Source organism: Dendrobium catenatum, unplaced genomic scaffold (assembly GCF_001605985.2).
Source record: "Dendrobium catenatum unplaced genomic scaffold, ASM160598v2 fragScaff_scaffold_1089, whole genome shotgun sequence".
NCBI classification, from domain to species: Eukaryota; Viridiplantae; Streptophyta; class Magnoliopsida; order Asparagales; family Orchidaceae; genus Dendrobium; species Dendrobium catenatum.
The window spans coordinates 1303754-1325526 of record NW_021319551.1 but is presented as its reverse complement, the minus strand read 5'-3'; the positions used below and the strand labels follow the sequence as shown (position 1 = coordinate 1325526).

The following is a 21773-nucleotide window of genomic DNA, read 5'->3' as shown; positions in this document are numbered from 1 at the left end:
AAAACTGGAAACAGAGAAGTTGGGTTGGTTTTGATATTGCTATAGGAACTACAAGATCTATTCAGTCAATAAAGTAAAGCAACTAGTTAGGTTTCCCCAACAAAAAAGTTCTAATCAACCTAGCAGAATGCAACAGTAGCTTTGAAAGATTATCCTAATTCATGCATTCCAACCAAGAATTAGTTCCACCAGAACCAAGCACTTTAAAATTGTATTCCATAATATAGACTTTAACCAAAGGAGTACACTTAAGTATTTCTTGTGATCTTTAAATCATTGTATGAGATACAATACATATCAATCATACCTGTAGATGATTAACTTACCCAAATAATTTGCTAAAAAACGCAAACTTGGGAACTGTTTGATTGATGATTATATACAGTTATTGCAAAGCCATAGTGCAAAAACCAGGGGAAAGAATAAGGTGTAGTTTGATATAAAAACCAAGAATAAACAAATTGTAAACTAAACATCTCACAGTGAAGGTTCGCTTGATAATTTGCTGTTCCCACCTGTACCAAATTTGCAAGGTTCTGAACACTCCGTAGAACACCACGAATCAGGAACTGTCAATAAGTATCTAGACAAGAATTTTCTGAACCTTTTCTTGTACTCTTTTGGGGAGATAATGGTTGGTAATGAATTTTTAGGAACAACCAGAGATGCCTTGACCCAGGTCTCAAGCTGCTTATCCCACGTATATTGTCTCAAATAATCAATAATACCAAATACCAGCCTCTGTTGTTTTCTGTCCACACCAACAAGCAGAGAATAATCCATGACATTGATTGCCTGCAAACATTTACAAGGTTTTCTTATAGATTAGTTTAAACTTTAAAAAGACCTGTTTTAGAAACGAGGAATATACTGACATTGAGGAAAGCTGTGTCATTCCAGATGGCTCGCTGCAAAAGCTGTTTAGTTTTTCCCCCAACATAGATTGGAGATAAGCGCATATCTTCCACAAAGTTCTGATCCAGAAGAACTTTCTCAGTGTCATTTACATCTGAAATGTATCTAGAAAAGACAGCACCTTTCAAATCATATGTGCGTGTCACATTGTGACCAAAGAGGAGATTTTCCATCACCATCAGATCAATCTTCACTTCCTTTCCACTTTTAGTTAGTCTAATCTATAATAGAGATTTCCAATTTCCAAATTAATTCACTAAAATAATATGAAGGTTTTATTAGTTCAGTACAAACTAAATGAATAGGTGATGCGATAGCAAACCTGATATATTCCCAGGATTTTTGCAAGACAAGTTTGACTACCTGTGCTTAGAGAGTGAGTAATATGCTTAAAATAATCTTGTGCAAATTTCAAGAAGGAATCAAGCTCGGCCCGCTTGATTTGCTTAATAATGAACCTGTCATCCATCGTTTTGGCAAAAAAGGCCTTGCTTTTTCCACCCTGAGCATCCCACTTCCTGCATCGGCTTAGTGAAGATATGTAAGCCTGTTCTGAAGGGCAACACATCCTTCGAAGAGCATAGAATTGCTTTGCATGGATACATACAACAGAATACTTCTTTGAGACTTCTTTCCCAATGCCTAGTGGGACTTCAGGATGAAGATTTTCAGAAGTTATCAAACGATCCATGGATAATCCACTTTCTAAAGCCAAGGCAGAAAATTCATCTGAGGAAAATGAAGAGAAGCTTCGTGAAAGATGCATTCCTACAGGATCAAAAGATGCATTAGATGACCAATGAGATGAAGTCACAGAACTCTCGGAGACAAGGTTAGATGTATTATCAATTTCTTTATCGGGCTCTAGTTTGCCTTCATATGAGTTCTTCATATCCATGGTTTCTAAGAAACAATTTTGGTCATCAGAGAGGGCCAATGCACAGGCAATAATGCTGGATATTTCATCCTCACTGACAGACAGGATCGTTCTACTAGTGCCAACAGGGTAGTACAACAAACCCCGTTCTTGGGGAAAGAACTGATGGATAGGGCTCAAATATTTTGGAGTGTAAGTACGGATGAATGAAAATTTATGCAAGTAACCACCATCTAGGTCTTTTTTCAATGCAATGCGGAGTTCAGAGAAAGGAATCCAAATCAAGCTTTCAGGGTCTTCAAAATCAGGAGAATCCTTGAACAGCCTAGCACTTGAAAGCTGTCCCTTCAACGCGGAAGCAAAAAATAATCCAATTCCACTAATCGCATTGTCATTCACCATCTCTAAGTCATATATATCACTATGTCCAGAACATTCTTCCTCATACTCTTTAGTCGAACTGATGTCAGGTGAAGTAGAAAGAGCTGAATTTTCAGAATCCAAATTTTGCCCCACAGTACTCGGTGCATTTTCTGCAGCAGATGGTTCAAAAGAGGCCGCTTCTATTGAAGCTTCCATCTCATCAAACCCTGAACTTTGGGAAATTTCAGCAGAGTTGTAGGCTGTATCAGTTTCTGGATAACAGTGATTTTGATTATTGTAACTGCTATCAGAAGTGGATTGCTGAACGTTAATGGGGGAATGATTTGGTATTCCAGATGTTATTTCACCAATTTCTATGCTGCCTTTCCCCATATATCTTTCATTTTCAGCATCCTGTGATCGGTCAAAGTCTTTACTGATTTGTGAAAACTGATGCAAACGACGATCCCAAATGAAAAGCACAAGAAGTAGCTCCTGATTGAACCAATTCAAGCCTAGAATTTCATTCACAGACTTCTCTTGTTGCCCGGAATAGTTGACAGATTTAAACAAAGCAGCCTATAGAATCCAAAAAAAAAAAAAAAGAAAATTTGACTAATCAGAAAGGGAAGATGGACTTGGTTCAGGAGAGCATTCTAAAGTATAGTTGTAAAACTGACCTTAAATTCAGCTTTTTCTTGAATTAACATATCTTCTGCTTCACATATGCTTTTTACAAAACCAGGAAAGTTCTTATATTGCTCAGAGAAAGGACCTGAACAACTCGTCTTCAAATTGCATAGGAAGTTCGCAACTTCTGAGAAAAATCTCTCTCCCCTTTGAAGCAACTTCGAAAAAAAAAAAACAAAGGTCAGTCGCTAATATTGAAAGCTAAATATCTTTCTCATCATCATCAGCCTTATCTTAACTATTTAGGACCTTGACCAAATTTATGAATACTCCTCCATATGGAAAGCTAAACATAACAAAAATACCAAGTTCTAAGAATTCTTACAGATTTTGCTTCTTGCACAACCCAATCTTGTTCACTTGGGATAGGAAACTCAAGTACTGGGGGTGGCTTACATGCATCATAAATTTCAACCGGTGAATATCTGAACATTGCAACTTTGGAGCCCAATCTGCACATTACCGGAATTTAAACGGTATATAAAGGTCACATGCAGAAAAATAGTGACTTGACTTGCAGAAACTCAAATAACTAATATGCTTACCCAAAAAAGCGAAGACAGTCCCTATGAAGTGAATGCCCACATTCAGAAGATAACCTACTTGCTGCAGAGTGGCTGGTAAAACTGAGCTCTAAGAACTTGCCAAAGGATAGACTACGAGCTGCAGTAGACATCACAACTCTCTTAGTTGATCTTGGGATCCCATTTTCATGCTCACATTTTAAGCATCGACTCCACATCCAAATTTTCCCCCCTGTTTCTCCTAATAAAGATGAAGTTGGAGGAAGCTGCCTAACTAGAACAGTAAGATTTCCATTTTGGTGGGTATAACAGTAAATATGAGCTTCTGGTGGTTCACCGCATGAAGAGCAGGCATGTTTCTGTTACCAAGTCAATTTTCATTAATTCTGTGTTAAATAGAAAAAAAAAACTCAAAATAATCCCCCAACTAATCGGACAAGGCCAATTTAGCCACAAAGTATCATATTTGGCCAATATAATTTCATGACTATAAAAAATTGATCATAAATGATCTTTGAGATAGAAATTAATGAAAATTGGCATATAAATATGATCCAAATTTAGTCCTTTGACTACATAAAATTGATCCCAATTTAATCGCCGACAAATCATTTGGAATCAATTTTGTATAGTCGAAAGCCTAAATTGAAAAAATATGTTACTCTAGGACTAAGTAGGCCACATTCGATTATTCCATAGACCATTTTGAGATTTTTTTTCTCTAAATTAATAATCAGACCAAGCAGAAGAGGCATAAACCTGGTTGAGTAAAACATCTTGAAGGTAGCGTCCAAGAGAGACATCAAAATTCCCGTAGTACTTTATGCGAGAAAGATGGCTCTGTTCACAAACAATCCCTTTTTCAATACATTGACTGGACAAAAGAACCAATATGCTCTCAGAGCTCAATACACCATCACTGTCATCCTTGCCTTCAGTTTCAATTTTGTTTGTAGTAACAGCATTAGAGTATTGAGCAGGTTCACTCGAAATTGACAAGGTCTCAGACCTTTCATAGTTTGGCATATCTTCCATGATGTTTTCATTTGCATCTATCCCATCATCCATAATCCCAGCAGATGAAGAAATAGGTAGGCCATTCAAAGTTGGATGATCATGTTCCTCATCTTTGAAAGCACAGAAGGATGAAATGGACTCGGATGCAAAAGGCCTCAATCTGTTGTCTGACAGTAAGTTCCTAAGAGAGGCTGAGAAAGATGACATTAGCTGCATAGAAAGATCAGAGGATGATAATGAGCTAGAATGATTCACAGTATTTTCATTGGATAAACTCCTGGGAAGATGTCCTTGCTTAAAGTTATCTTCACAAAAATCAATATTACCAACAAATCTAGGGTCATCTGAAGATATGCTCACATCAAGATGTGCAGTGTAAAACCCTTCATGAGCTGAATATTCCAAAAAGCCATTAGAAGCAGGAGTGTCGGACGAATTTGAGTATTGTGCAGCACCAACAACAATTTTTGGGACTGCTTTATCTGTTGATTCATCATTGCCTTCTGAACTATCTATGTTAGAGAACAGAGCTCTTTGATCAGCAAAAAATGATGTTTCCAGTATCAAATGATATGCTGCAAAGATGGTGTATTGAACAACTCGTTTAACTCTCTTTAGTTCATCAATATGAGCCCCTTTAAGCAATATCTGTAACATGACAAGTGCATTAAGACAATGCATAACGATGTGCTAAAGAGTATTAAATACATCTTTCCAAAGCATAAAAGATTTTGCACTTAATAGACAATATTAGCTGCCTTGTTAACACATTGAAGCGTTTAAATTAGTATTGAGACAAAGCATAAACATGCACTATACTCCACCGGGGAAGGGGGGGGGGGGAACCTTGTGGGGCCCAAGGGAGTTAATATTCACTCTATAAGGAGGAGAAATCAAGAGAGAAATAATTATGAATGTTTATTTAGGGAAAAATGATTGATTTGAATTTTGATTGAGAAAGAAATTAGGAAAAGTTTATTTAAAGAAAGATGGCTAATTTAAATTTAGATTTGGGAGAGAATTAAGAAGGTTTTATTTAGGGAAAGAGGACTGATTTAAATTTAGATTTGGGAGAGAATTAGGAAGGTTTTATTTAGAGAAAGAAGTCTGATTTGAATTCGGATTTTGGAGGGAATTAAGAATGTTTTATTAAGGGAAAGAGAGCTGCTTTGAATTTAGATTTGGGAGGGAAATATGATGATTTATTTAAGGGTAATTAGGTTGTTTTATTTTCATGATGTGATTTATGTTTGTTGTAATTTTTTTAGTAGTTGTTCCTATCGGCAATATAGGATTTGTGGGAGAGCTTATCTACCTCTCAAATAGTAGATCACTTGTATATTTCTTTCTAATTGAAGATATAATAAAAAAAAGCCCCTATCTTCGTATTCTTGCAGGTTCTACTTGTTTCTTTCGTTGTTTTTACTTCTAAGACGTATCAAATTGGTATCATAGCGAGGTTTGGGAGAGATGGTAGCAAAGGTGGATGCATTGGAAGTCAAATTGGAGCAAATCAAATCACGGATGGAGGAAAATTTCTCAACCATCGAAGAAAGGTTCTCAACCATGAAAAGAAGGCTTTCATCAATAGAAACTGATTAGGAAGGTTGGAGGAGATGATGAGGAAGCTCATGGAGATGTAATCCAAAACTCCACTGGCGGTTCCGATGACTAATACTAACCAAGATTTGACCAGGATTCCCTCGGCCAAATTGAAGGGAAAGGAGATCGTACAGGAGAAGATCAATAAAGAGAGTTTCTTTTATCAAGAGCCACCTCCTAGGGCTTCGATAAACGGCGGATCAGGGTTTCCAGATGTGGGGACAACAATGAGGAAAATTTTTGGTGGAGGTGGTAGGGTGGCCAACCATTATGAGAGGCATTTCGAGCAAAGGGAGTGGGCTATCGAAGAAGGACGCGGTCAAGAGACACCTCCTATGGCTCCGATAAGGGGCGGAATAAGGTTTTTAGATGGGGGACAACAGGAAGAGAGTTTCATGGTGGAGGTGGTGGGGTGGCCGACCACTATGGGGGGTCTTTTGAGCAAGGGGAGTGGAATACCAGAGGAGGCGGACAAGTAAAGCCATATAGATCGAGTCATGTGAGGCAGGTGGAGGAAAGGGGGGATTCCCACCCTCGATATGTGGGGAAACATGGAGGGATCATGACAACTGCTATACTGGAGGAAGAAGCTATTAGGACAGTAGTGATTCTAGGTGAGAAAGTTGAAGATGCGAATGATTGATGACAAGGAAGAGAAGCAACCCAGAATTTTCAACAAACAAATTGAAGAGGATTAAAAAATAATCATCTCAAGAAATAATCTTATTAAGCTGCCAATTCATTCTTAGCATCATGGGTTTAATACTTCAAGAGATACTTATTAGGTGAAAGGATTTGTCGGAGTACGAAGCCATATGAGATGATTAGGAGACCACTCCTATCTTCCAGCTTGAGGACAAAGTGTTTTTTCTTTTGTTGTTGTTGGTGGGGGGGGGGGGGGGGGGGGGTGTTTGGGGCGGGGGGATTGTGTGGCCCAGGAAGTACATATTTACTATATAAGGAGGAGAAATAATTAAGAAAGTTTATTTGGGGAAAGATGGCTAATTTGAATTTAGATTGGGAAGAAAATTAGGAAAGGCTTATTTAAGGAAAGACGACTGATTTAAATTCAAATTTGGGAGGGAATTAGGAAGATTTTATTCAGGAAAAGAAAACTGATTTGAATTCAAATTTGAGAGGGAATTAAGAAGATTTTATTAAGGGAAAGAGAGCTGATTTAAATTCAAATTTGGGAGGAAAATATGATTGTTTATTTAATGCCAATTATCTTGCTTTATTTTTATGATATATTTATTGTTATTGTAATTTTCTTAGGAGTTGTGCCTAACGGTATCTAGGGTATGAGGGAGAGCTGATCTACCTCTTGAATAGTAGATCACTTGTATCTTTCTTTCTTATTGAAGAGACAATAAAAAATTTGCCTCTATCTTTGTATTCCTGTAGTTTCTATGAGTTTATTTCGTTGTTTTTACTTCTAAGGCATATCACTTTAACAAGTAAACATTACATAAACTAGTGCACTCAACTCTTTTTAGAAACTACCTGCTTCATAAAGAATGAGGTTTGTGTTAGGTTATCACAAGTTTTGAATTGAAATTATCTTCAAACAACAACAACATGAAGCCTTTATCCCACTACGTGGGGTCAGCTACATGAATCCTTTTTCTCCATTGTGTTATGTTAAGAGTCAGATTCTCATTTAAATCTAATAAAGGTCATTTCTAATATTTTCTAGCCAAGTCTTTTTAGATCTACCTCTACCTTTCTTAACATAGGCCAAATCTAATACATCTACTCTCCTAATAGGGTCATCGAAAGGCCGCCATTTTACATGACCAAACCATCTAAGACGACTCTCTCTAATCTTATATGTCACTAGAGCTACTCCAACCTTTTCATGGATATGCTCGTTTCGTATCCTATCTCTAAGAGTAAATCCATTCATCCACCTAAGCATCCTCATCTCAGCAACACTTAAACTTAATATTATGCTTCTCTTTTAATGGCCAACATTCTGCGCCATAAAACATTGCAGGTCACACCACCATCTTATAAATTTTTCCCTTAAGTTTGAGTGGTATTTTCTATCACACAACAAACCTGAAGCATTCATCCACTTCAACCATCCAACTTGAATTCTACTAATAATATCCCCATCTATTTCACCATCACTTTGAACAATAGACCCAAGATATCTAAAATGAGTACACTTACTAATAAGTTGATCACTCAAAGTCACAAATCTCCCACTAGATATATTTCTACTAAAATTACACTCCATGTATTCGGTTTTAGATCTCCTTAAACGAAAACTTTTAAATTCTAAGTTTGACCTCCATAATTCGAGTTTACCTTCAACTCCCTCTCTAGTTTTATCAACAAGAACAATATCATCAGCAAAAAATATATACCAGGGTACATCCTCTTACAAATGCCTAGTAAGAACATCCATGACTAAAGCAAAGAGATAAGGGCTTAAGGTGATCCTTGATGTAATCCAACTGAAATAGGAAAATACTTGATCGAAACACCTTGTGTTTGAACACAAGTAATAGCTCCTGCATACATATCCCTAATGAATTGAATATAAGCATTATTAACCCCTTTCTTTTCTAGAACTCTCCATAGCACCTTATCATATGTTTTCTCTAAATCAATAAATATCATATGAAGATCCTCCTTATTCTCTCTAAACTTCTCCAACAACCCTCTCAATAAATAAATAGCTTCCATAGTAGACCTACCCGGCATGAATCCAAATTGATTTTGAGAAATATTATTATATTGTTGCAACCTATGCTCAATAACTCTCTCCCAAAGTTTTAAAGTATCACACATCAACTTAATTCCTCCATAATTCACACAATTTTGTGCATCACCTTTATTCTTAATTAGATTTCAATATTATAGTTATTGTCTTTCACTACACTAATTTGGTAATTCATAAGGGGTTTTATTGATCTTATAACAGTTGAAAAAACCATCAAGTCTCTCATACGGATCATGAACATTCTAAATTATTAAAAAAATTAACTATGTGAAATCTCCAGTAACTTGTAATATATGGCATATGGCTTTAGTTTAGTGCGCTTCCAAATCCTTTTTATAATAAATTCAGTTTGGCGTTGCAAAACATTTGGACATCAAATCATTCACACGTTGCTTAAAGTTCAAACCAATCTACTAAGCGGGGGCTATTTGTTTACCATTGTATTTCATACCACAGGCAATGGTGAAAGCCATATAAGGGCATGATTGTAGATATCCTCTAGTCAAATTATTAGTTAGCTTTCATGTTAGTTTTCCCTCAGTGAATTCACTGAACAATAACATATCAGGCATCTATACAAGTAGGAGAAAAAACCAACCGTTTGCTTGTTTCAAGCCAAAATTTATATTTTCTGCAAATTGTTATACAAGTGGAAGGTCCTTTCAGATACATAGGATTTAGCTTAACGCTTAGCATTGTTATCATTGAATGAACAAACGGAAAGACTCTGAAGCAATCTCGATTAGAACTTCTCCACTAATAACCCTAGCACCAAATCCCTTCTTGATGATTTCTGATGCGATCACGGCTCATCTCATTTAGATTTTTGGAGAGATGATGTATTCCCGTCTATTTTACCATAAAAGTTGATTCAATACTAAATAAACGAGAAAACTTAATCATGGATACTTGATCAATGATTTCTACTCAAAGGGTCTTGTCAACTGTACTTTTGACACTGAAAATGTTGTTCCATGCATGAATAAAAGAGCAGGGACTTGGGCTGTAAGGTATTTTTTGGTGGAAGAGAAAGAAAGAGTCAAGAATCTAAAGTGTTAAACATGACTAGAAGTGGCATATCAGTTTCAGTGGATTATCCTCTTTTCAACATGATTGACAAAACGATAACAATATTAGGAAGAACAACACAAACAAAATACTAACCGTGCATCCCAAGGGTTTGGAAAAACCCTCCAGAAACATCAAAGTTTTGCTTGTCCTTTTTCCAGCTTCAGTAGAACCGTTATGTTCTTCCGTTAACTTTTCAATATGGAATGAGTCACACTGCTTGATGTTTCGGTTAGTCAGAATGTTAGCAGAAGGAATAATCTGAGAACCAGTGCAGCGAGCGATTCTTTCTAAACGTGCAATTTTCATGTCAAATACCAAAGTCATTCCCTTAGCTAGCAGAAACTCTTGTATATCACGTGAGACGGATTTCTCCACCAAAACCAAATTCGGATGGCAAGCTTCTATCATTTCGTTGATTGACTTCAAGTGGTCTTTTTCCTACTTCCAATAAAGAAGTCCGGGTGAGGAAAAAAAAAGGCATTCCGTAAAGGAAATCAACAAAATCTAATTTGAATGATCTACCTGATCCATTGAATCAAATGATGACAACCCAAGCTCACTATGCCCGAGGACCCCTTTGACCAGTAGAAGCCTTGGATTTTTGAATTTCGTTGGCATGTGCTTGTGAGCAGCATTTTTCTTGAAAATTAAACCCTTGATCACCTGACTGTAGAATCAGTAACTTTTTGAGTACTTGAAAGGATGCCCATTTTTAATGATTAGGAGGCATAAGAAAGATAAAACTAGAAAGTAAAATCTTAAGAAAATGAACTCGAACATTACCTCTGACTGGGAGCACCAGTTGCAACACATTTTACTTTCACGTAGGATCCTGGATCCATAGCTCTTCCCTCCTTTGCATCAGGCTTAATAAAAAGTGCAGCTTCCCAGGATAAAGAAGTAACAATGTCAAGCCAGCCAAGATCATGGCCTTCATCAATAGAGGGAAGTCCTTCAGACGCCAAAAACCTACTTACAAGAATCTTAAATTGCCCATTCATTGCTGCCACCATTGCTTTTTGGCGTGCTTCCTTGTAGCTATTTCCATTAATTTTATCAAAATCTCCTAAAGAAGTAGATTGTCCCCATTTTGTGCCATCACTGTAGTCCTCATCGTCATCATCATCATTATTTGCAATACTATCCATATCATCTTCAATATTTGCTGCCTCTGGTGGCTTCCAAATAAGAGGATCTGTTTTCAAAAGAGATAATACTAATGAATTACTTCTTGAAATCCCGTTCTCAACCTTATCTAGATCATCCCCAGCCCTTGAGCCTACAGATAGTAGATCTCCTTGATTGTTGTCAACATGATGAAGCCTCTCATCTTTACCATTTTCATGACTTTCTAGAGCAAAGGCTCTTGATCTAAAAGTTTCTCCTGACAATGTGGCCTCCCCAATTCTATCCAATCCAGTTGCTAAATCAGAACTTGAGGCATCGAAAATCTCTGAAAAGACCTTACTTGCAGTCACTTCTCCATGTCTAGTAGATATTTTTGGTTGCTCGAGCTGAATATCTACAGTTTCATCTCCATTTTCCCTGCAAAGGCAACAATTTTAGGTATGCAAAGCATGCTGGCAAAGAAAAGTGTATGAATAAATAAAAGAAGAAAATGTAATATCACTTAGATTCAAATTGCCAGATGAGTCAAGAACAGTAGGTATACAAATTTATTCAAAAATGGTAGAAAAAACATTTTTCATCAACAAACACCAGAACTAAAGGCATAGATAACAAAAGATAGAAGTAGAATTGCCATTTACCTGACGTGAGAATTCATCTCAGATATTGAGTTGCCTAAATAAAGGAAATCAAGAAAAATGTGACATTAGAAAATCATAGTTACGCTCATTGGAAGAGCAACTGCTGTTTTTTTAAACAAAAAGCTAGAGAATAATTACCACAGTCAGAAGCAGAGATCAATGGATCCGGCGAAAGTCGTGCTGGAAAACTGCAGGTAGGAGTCTTAGGCTTAGTCTTAGCAATCAATTCAGTTGTTAAACGCTGATCCGTTACATACTTGTCCAACAGAAAAGCATGAGAGTACATTAGGTGCTTTATGTCTGTAGCTAATGTGTATTCTTTTTTGTCAAGATCAAGGCAGTAGGAAGTACTGTAGCTTTTACAATCAAACCCACAACCCAGTACTTTCTGCCCATCATTGCATGCATTACACATTGTAATCATCCAATCGCAATGAATATCGGAAGCTCGAAGAAATCAAAGACATTCAAATAGACAAGATTCCACTTCTTGTTACCAATATACAAGCAAAGCCCTGAAGATGCGAGAATGAATGAGCGTTAAGAAATTCACTAATATAACAGCACCTAAAGAGATAAGACACATTGGAATAGAACTGAATGCATTGTCACCTTGCTAAAAATTATGCCATCTCACTCTCAGTTTGAAAGCTTAAATTACTGACGCCTATAAGCCACAGACTAAAGCTCTGGCAGACAATCAGGAATTAAAAAGAAAGAACCCTATTATCATCTATAAAAATAACGGTCCCAAAAATGATTATATTTGTAAAGTTAAAGGTAAAACTTAAGGCACTATCTAGAGAATCATAATCATCATCACTAGCCTTATCCAAACTATTTTTTTCCGGCTTTATTAATCCTCATTTTTCATTCAAACATGTTGAGTATTATTTTTAAGTGTTAAACTTATTCATTACAAATAAATTGGAGCAACTTCTATACAAGTTACCTCAGGTGTACTCATCCTTTTTAATCATTCGATATTAATTTTATCCACTTATCTAAAGGGTGCAATTTTTTAGAGGTTTAGAACATAGGTTGTGGCGTGATACTAACGTTTCTCAAAATTAATTTGGATTCATGCCGAGTAGGTCTACCATGGAAGCTATACATTTATTGAGAGGTTTGATGGAGAAGTATAGAGAGAATAAGGAGGATCTACATATGATATTTATTGATTTAGAGAAAGCATATGATAAAGTTCCAAGAGAAGTGTTATGGAGAGTTCTAGAAAAGAAAGGGGTTAATAATGCTTATATTCAAGTCATTAATGATATATATGCAGTAGCTATTACTTGTGTTTAGACACAAAGTGGTTTGACCAAGTATTTTCTTATTTCAATTGGATTACATCAAGGATCAACCACAAGCCCATATGTTTTTGCTTTAGTCATGGATGTTCTCATTAAACATTTGCAAGAGGTTGTACCCTGGTGTATGATTTTTACTGATGATATTCTTCTTTTTGATAAGACTAGAGAGGGAGTTAAAGGTAAACTTGAATTATGGAGGTCAACATTAAAGTCTAACAGCTTTAGTTTTAGTAGATCTAAAAATGAATATATGGAGTGCAATTTTAGTAATTAGAGTTCTAGTGGGGGGATTGTGACTTTGGGTGATCAAGTCATTAATAAGAGTACATGGTTTAGATATTTTGAATCTATTGTTCAGACTGATGGTGAAATAGATAAGGATATTATTAGTAGAATTCAAGTTGGATGGTTGAAGTGGAGGAATGCATCGAGCTTGTTGTGTGATAGAAAAGTCCCCCTCAAACTTAAGAAAAACTTTTATAAGATGGTGGTTAGACCTGCAATGCTTTATGGTGCAGAATGTTGGCCATTAAAAGAGAAGAATAAAATTAAGTGTTGCAAAGATGAGGATGCTTAGGTGGATGAGTGAAAAGGATGAAGTAGCTCCAGTGAAAGATAAGATTAGAGAGAGTTATCTTAGATGGTTTGGTCACATAAAACGGCAGCCTTCCGATGATCCGGTTAGGAAAGTAGATGTCTTAGATTTGACTTATGTTAAGAAAGGTAGAGGCAGACCTAAAAAGACTTGGTTAGAAAATATTAGAAATGACCTTTTCTTTATTAGTAAATGAGAATTTAACTTTTGACAAGGCACAATGAAGAAAAAGGATTCATGTAGCCGACACCACATAGTGGGATAAAGGCTTGATGTTGTTGTTGTTGTTGTATCTAATTGGTGCATTTTTTAACCCTCATTGTGCACATCCAAATCATCTAAGTATATTATAAATTACCTTATCTTTAATAAATATCACTCAAATTATTCCTTTAATAATACACTCATTAATTTATCCTTCCTAGTTTTATCACACATTCATATTAATATTTTCATTTTTATCACACTCAACTTAAATATTAATGAATTTTCTACCATCCAAAATTATAATCCACAGAACAATTCTAGCTTATTGCATATTTATAATTTATTTATCTTTTGGGTTGTTAGCTTGCAAGTTTTAGCTAAGATTTCAACTTGTCAAACAGTTTTTTGAGTCACATAAATCTTGTTATATCTTAAATCAGCTTCCTCCCATTTAAGTCATATCCTGAATTTTCTAAATTCTGGAGAAAATAAGATTTAAGAGATTTACACCACTTAACTTCACGGTGCCTCTCTTTCTCCTTCATTTAAACATTGATAATTATTTGCCAAACTTACTAGGATTTAACCAAATGTAAGATATATCATGTCAACCAATTTTCAAGATTTAATGCCTTTAGGAATTACTAAATCCTACTTGTAGCCAAATAACTCCTATAAGTTTCCATAATATCCCTCAATTGCATGATACTCCAAAGCCATTAGATGGCTGGATGGAAAGGAAATGAAAATTGGTTAAGAAAATCAAACAAGCACTGCATAATCTTGATTAGGCTAAAAAATTAATGAATTCCCTTTATCCTACCTGTTTGCTATCTTTCAATATAAACACAGCCTAAACATTTCCACTTCAAATAAGAGCACCAAAAAAAAAATTTATTAAACCCACACAATCAAAATTGATAGATGTTGGGAAGCTACCTGAAAATAGTAATAAACTAACTAATATGCAAGAGCACAATGAGTTATTAGCATATTCTATGTCATATTCCTTCCCAAATTAGGTTTCATTCAAAGAAATAATGCGCATAAATTCATATAAAGAGATCATTTCTTCTAAAAAATCGCTAAGAACATAAAGAAGCAATGCCACATTCGAGACGAACAGAATTTCCCCCAAAAACTTACTCAAAGCAAACATCTTTGAGAGAATGTCAACTCATCCCAAAGCTATAGCTCTTTACTCAGAAATCCAAAACAGTCTGCGTAGAATAAATGGAAACCGAGGTCAAACTTGCCAAATCACTCACAAAAAGATCTTCCAACAAATTCAAACAAAAAGGTGATAAAACATAACAACGGATCGTCAGTTCACAGGCAAAACTCACTGCAAATACCTAAACCACGCCGGACAAAGATCCATCCAGCATCAGACCCAGGCGGGTGAAAAAAGCCCAAAAAAACTTTGAGCAGCTAGCCCATCATCACCCAAAGCTTTCAATCAAATCTAGAAAGTTCATGAAGAAATAGAATAGAAAGAGAGAAACTTGCCGCCAAGCATAACTTAGAAGGCGATGAAACCAAAAAAAAAAAGTAGATCCAGAAATCAAGCCATGAAAACCCCAGCTCACAGCCAGAACACATAACCAAAGTATCGTTACAAACCCAAAAACAGCACCAAATAGACAAATCCGCCGATCAACATCAAACCCCCAATCCTTACCATCCTAATTCCCAAGAACAATAGAAGTTCACAACCCAAACGAAACAGTAAAAGGCACACCTACCCACCTGACGTAGACCAAAGCATCTCCAGCAGCCGTAGCAGCGAGCCTACAGCTGCATCGCTCTCGAACCGTCAACACCTTCTCCGATCTCACAAAAAATACCACACAACTTAACAAACTACAAGCAGAAGAAACCAAGACGCCAGAGAGCACGGACGGCGAGAAGAAGGAAAGAAAATGAGAAAAGAAAAGCAAAGGTCAGAGCTTGCAGCTTAATAGGATTTTTCTACCGTGTGCAGATGGAAAAAAGGGGGCAGTTTTGGATTGAAAAGCGATGTTGACGAAGACTGTTTGAATATTTTCGTCGGACACCTGAATTCCCTATTGGACTACTGTCGCCGGCGCGATTCTAACCGTCGGATAGATAGCTGAGACAGAAGAATCTGCCGTTTGAAGTTTCGAGTAGATGAATGTGAAAGGAAAGAAAGTTTTTTTTTTTTATTAATTTAATAAAATAAAAATGGCTTATTGAGGTAAAATTATAAATATTTGCTGGTGGAAGTAATCAATTAGACAGTTGGGAATATTTATAATAATAAATTACAGATTTAATGAGGACTTAATTAATTTGACCAATCTAACCAGCTATTTGATTAAAGGGTTGTTTAGTTACAAGTTCCATTAGAAAAATATGAAATTATTTAGACCTATCAATCCTCTCATCTCTTTTAATTTTTTTTTTAAGTTTTAATGCTATTTTTTTTATTGCTAGAGTCATGTTGTCTTTAAAATTTTAGCTTCGTTTGGGATAGCTTTCGTACTGCTTTTTAAAATGATTTTTAATATAATAATAATTAACATGATATATCATAATAAAGAATACAATAATATTTGTTATCATCAAAATTACAGGACTTTGATCCAAATTTACAATAACCTCATTTACAAATAGAGCTCATATTCAGTTATTTATATTTGCACCTCTATGGTTGACTAATCATTACAGACTAATCTACAAATCTCCTTGTTGCTATTTACCTTCACAGTGCTTCAGTGTTTCGTTAGCTGATTCCCAGACTGAGAGGGATCACTCTCACTTTACTTTTCAGGTCAGGCTAAATACTGATTGCTACATATTTTATTAGCATGAGATCTGGTTATGTTTGTTATAGATGATACGACTCAATGATATTTGAGAGATATAATCATAACTGGGCATCAAGACAATTTGGACTGGTTCAAACCACTCCTTTATACAAATTACAAGCCATTCCTTGGATAGTTGACACACGTCAAGTGGGTTCCCTTTCATTGTCAGTGCGTTTGAAGGCAGCTTCCATAACCTGGGCATTTCTTCTTCACCTTGGGACAGGTTCTCGATTCTATATTCCTCATATGGATGCTCCAACATGCATTTCACATCTATGATTTTCTTAAATTCGACACACTTTTTCTTCTTTATTTGAGTTGGGGATCCGAGCATATAATAGATATATTAGAGATCAGAGACCATCGAGGTAGACTTTGGTGCCTCATAGTCATATAGTTGTACATAGGAAGAATTCTAGATTTGATGATAGAAGGATGAAAAGGAATCCTAAGCCTACTTTCAGACATGGTGGCCCAAGTATGTGGTGTATATTATTTTTGCTTATGATTTTGTCTTTCATGTGATCTAATATGCAAATGTTGAAGCATATAGAGATAGACTGATCTCCCCTTCTACTGATAGGGGTCACCCTAACCATTGGGTCTTGCACGACATTCCATGTTAAATCATCTTTATTTATGTATATTGATTTCATATTTTTCCTATATTTAGATTTTCATAACTCAATTTATCTTGTCATTGAAGTATCCAGACATATCCCTATTGACCTACCATATTCTCCTATTTTGGAGCTAGTTACTTTGCATACTCCACCCAGTTTTCCTTTTCCTATTTTCTTACTATACAACGATACCAATTTTAGCCCAGTACTAAGTATTGACATGTATATTTTTTTTATTTATTCCTTCAATTCTTCAATATGTTTATGCTTCAGATGTATAGCCTGAGTCTACACTGGGTGGCTTGATTGTAGAAGGTTATCTGATTATTGAGGATGCACCTTATGATATTGGAGGTTAACATATATATCCTCCTGCTTATTATTTTTATTCACTAACATTTTCTCTTTTCACTTTTTTTTTTATGTGTATACATACAGGTGAACGGTCATCATTACCTCAGCTTGAACACAATGATTTTAAACATATAATATATGAGAGTAATGATGATGATACTATACATAATTGGCTATTTTACATTTTACCTTCTCATATTCATCCTAGATGATTGTAGATGATTTATCAAAAAGATCCTCACTATACATCACTTCTCACTTAGATGACCACAGTTTGGCAGATTTGTCAGATGAGACCCACCCTTCAGATATTTTTTATCTTTCTTTGGTAGTTTTGCATTTCTTTTCTTATCCTAACCTTTTCTAGTAGCTATAATGTGTTTTACATTCAGGTTCAGAGCTAGCATGTTTTGTATCCAGAGTACCCTCTCGAGATCACATATATTTTTATAGATGGCTATCGAGTAGAGCTTATCAAATTGTTACTACACTATGACATCTACTACTAGGAGTGGACCTTAATGATTTGTTATTTCTAGATTTAACTAGTTTATGCTTGGAAGCTAGTTTGTTCTTGAACTGTGCTGCGACTTCTAGACTTCAGGATGCTATTTTAGAGACATGGGAGTATCTTTGTCGTGTTGTTATATTTACACTTTGTCATGCACGATTTAGCATTGGAGTTCCTAATAGCTTGGAGGATGGAGTAAGAGGTGCCGGGGACAGCATAAGGAAAGCCTGTATGGATCATGAATTTGGCCTTCAGACTTTAAGGTGCTGTCAGGAGGATATTTCAGAGGAGAAGCTTGAGCTTTTGGATATATCAACTGAGCTCAAGGATTTGAGAAAACGAGAGAGGTCTCTTTTGGAGAGATGATGAGAGCTTCAAGAAGCAGCCGCTTTTGCTGAGGAGGACTTCGCATGGATAGCTATTAAGGTTGAGAAATCAGAGAAATATTTTTTGTCATCTATTGAGGAGTTTGACTTATTGGATCATCAGTTGGGGAGTACTCAAGCTAGGACAATGATGCTACAGGATCGCTTGCTTAGAGTTAGATAGCAGATAGGCGACATTCAGTTCAGAATTTAATAGCTTCTCTAGCTCCATTTTGGTATGTACATGTGTATATTACATATTTTACACATGTATTTTTGCATTTTCTTCTCTCTTGTTTTCTTTTATGGGCATGTTTTAGACTTTTAGTTTTTATATTTGATTAAAATGTGCTTGACCCTTTAGTTTTGTGGGCACATAGAGTGTTTAGAAGTCTGGTCTTTTAGACTTGTTAAACTTATATTTATTCTTCAACCAGTTAAACAGGTTGATGAAAATAGCTCAACTCTTAGGTTTATATTCATGTAAATTTTGTAAGATTCAACCCTTAAGCATGTATTTCATTTCAATAATTTAGGTTAATGAAAACAGCTCGACCCTTAGGTGTGTGAGCATAACATATTTTAAAGGTTCAGCCCTTATGCTTATTAAATAAATGGATTTTAGCTCGACCATTAGGTTTGTGGGAATAAAAGAGTTTAAAGGTTCAGTCTTTAGACTTGTTGAATCATTGGAGTTTAGCTCGACACTTATGTTTGTGAGCAAGAAAGATTTTTAGAGATTCGATCCTCAGACTTGTTGAGCATGTATTTCGTTTCAATCATTTAGTGTAATTTCATGCAATAATTCAGACATTTTAGTGTAGTTTCATATAAAATAATCTTTATATTTGAGAAGTAACATTTTCAGCTCTTTCGTTTTGTCCTGTGGGAGATTAGCACTGAGAAATGTAGGATTGGGATCTTCTCCAGTACCCAAGTTTATTTCTTTGAGCTCATCTACAGCAACTTGTCCACCTTCTTCAAACTCTTTTGGAGATTCTTTTATATTTGCAATCAAATCTTCAGTTTGATTTTCATACTTGGGTGATTCCTCATTTTTGTATGTAATGTTGTAAATCATGGCTCGAGTGAGATATGGATGTCAAGGATATACTATTCCCCACCTTGTATACAAACCTATGACAATAGGTTTTTGTGTATATTCATTATACCATAGATTTTTGAAATAATATGCTTCTGAGTTTGTTTGCACAAAGATGATATTCTTTCAATCAACCTTCATATTATAAGTGTAGGTATTGAGGAATAATGAGCATCATTTCTTCTTCTTCCTATTCTCATTCTATTTCATGTGATATATATATTCCAATATCACTTTTGATTTGTGAAAAGCGATACCACATTCATGTTCTTTCCTTGGAGGAACGTAATAAGTCTTCAGCACTTTTATACTTGTACTTGACGATATAGTCAATGTTTTAAAATGTGCCACATGCATGGGTACTATTTTGATAATACTTGTGGACATCTAACGCTTGGATGTCCTTATCATTGAAACTGAAATATTCCTTAAATTTTAGTTTAGGAACTGGCATCTATGTCTTCTTTATTCTAAAGTTCTATAGTACCATTAGGTTGATAAAGAAATTCCTCTTCTTCTTCAATGCATAGTTTACTCGAAGAGTTACATAGTACCATATTTGCATAATCAGCTTCATAATCAAAAGGGAAGCTTGATAATTCACTTTTTGATTTTCCTTTACTCAAAGGTTTAAGGGTTTCAAAGATATCAACCTCTTTTTCAAAATCAATGTCGAGATGAGGCATTAATTTAATATATTTTATTTTATTCTTTCCTTTATATTTTGACTTTTCTTTATCATTCATAATATCCTGGATTTTGGGAAGAACATTATTCTTTAACTTTTGTGTTACAAATTAATTGGCATCATCATAGATTTTCACTTTGTGTCATGAGAACGGTTGCTCATTACCATCGATACGATGTTCTTCGCCATCTCAGTTGTACTTCATGCACTGATGAAGTGTCGAAGGCACTATACCCTATTCATGGATTCATGACCTTCCAAGAAGTGCTTTATAAAACATGTTAGAATCAATTACATGAAAAATTGCCTCTGTTTAGAGCTTTCTGAAGTTTAGGGGTAATACTACATATCTCAGCATTCTTTGCCCTTGTTTGTTAAATCCTTACAGAAAGGTCATACTTTTGGTCAAATATTAGACATCCATAACTAATTCTTTGAGCATTTTAAGGCTCATCAGATTAACAGAGGAACCTAGATCACTTATAATTCTATTTATTTCGATATTGTTACTCTCCGCAGTAACATAAAGGGGTTTATTGTGATATGTTGTCCATAATAAAAGGTCATTATCATAAAAAGTGATTGTGTCTATATTTTGAGCGTACAGAGCTTCTTTTAAGCTTTATTATGTGAAGAATGCTTCATATTGTTATGGTTTCTACAAGGATTTGATGAGTGCCTCCCAAAAGTTCTTAGATATAAGAAGGGTGTCATAGATACTAAGCAATGCAAGTAGTTTGTGGAGATGGGATAATATATTGTAATCCATATTTACATTGGTTTCCTTGGGTTTAAGGGAATCTTGTGGAATAGTAGCTTTGTTAAGATGAATGTTCTTCTCTATATCCTTTATTTTCTTATAAGATGGAGGAACCTTCTTTCCACATCTCAGCTGGATTAGTGTTACCTTTGTGGATGAATTAGCATCAGCTTGAGAAATCTTTGAAGTTTCTATATTTTAAACTTTCACAGAATCTATGCTATTTCCAAGTTTTGGGTATTTTTCTTTAAGAGTCCTCTTACCCTTATTATTATCACTTTCTCAATTGAGGAAGTGTAGTTCTTCATTTGAATAAGTGAAAGGTGTTAGTGTATGATATACGACCTTAGAAGGTATTTTTGCTTTAGCTTTATGGATAGTAAGAGAGGCATTGAGTCCTTTTATAGCCTTCCATCTCATTTATTTATGAATCGCAAGTCTCGATTGAAATAGTCTCTTCCTTTTCTAATTCCAAGTCAATATATAAATCAGCTATGTATTCCTCCAGCTTGATAGGACGCCTCGAAGGTTACTGATATTCATCAATAGAGTCGATATATTTTTGAATTACAGTTTTTTCCTTGTTAATTTTTCCTTCTTTTCTTTATGAGATTTTGATCCAAACTTATGCTTTTCTTTTTGATCTTTGAAATATTTAAAATATTTCTTCTTACTTGAGTTGGGCCTCTCTATAATTGGATTCTTTAAAAAAAAAGGAGTATTGGATCAACATCTAATTGTAAAGCACTTTTTTTATGAATGTCTTGAATAGCTAATAAAACATTCATCATTTGTTTAGATTTCTTTGATATATAAGTTTCCCAACCACTTTCATCCTCCTGGAAAGTTTTTTTCCTTT

General features: G+C 35.3%; 1 protein-coding gene across 4 annotated transcripts; it reads right to left on the bottom strand.

Annotated features, from left to right (window-relative positions):
- Nucleotides 1–201: 201 nt before the first annotated feature.
- LOC110098651 (putative 1-phosphatidylinositol-3-phosphate 5-kinase FAB1D) lies at nt 202–15686 on the bottom strand. 4 transcript variants are annotated; one of them, XM_020825545.2, is made up of 14 exons: nt 15427–15686; nt 11698–12074; nt 11560–11593; nt 10574–11335; nt 10313–10457; nt 9884–10228; nt 4747–5034; nt 4129–4596; nt 3391–3728; nt 3171–3297; nt 2836–3003; nt 1238–2734; nt 876–1136; nt 202–795 (listed from the first exon to the last, which is right to left on the bottom strand). In XM_020825545.2, the coding sequence occupies exons 2-14, from the start codon at nt 11981–11983 to the stop codon at nt 478–480; spliced, it is 5037 nt and encodes a 1678-aa protein (XP_020681204.1). In that variant the 5' UTR covers nt 11984–12074; nt 15427–15686; the 3' UTR covers nt 202–477. The 4 variants fall into 4 exon arrangements, with proteins under 4 accessions (XP_020681204.1, XP_028554300.1, XP_020681203.1 ...); XM_028698467.1 differs by having other exon boundaries at nt 4129–5034; nt 15419–15686; XM_020825544.2 differs by having other exon boundaries at nt 4129–5034; nt 15423–15686.
- Nucleotides 15687–21773: the final 6087 nt, after the last annotated feature.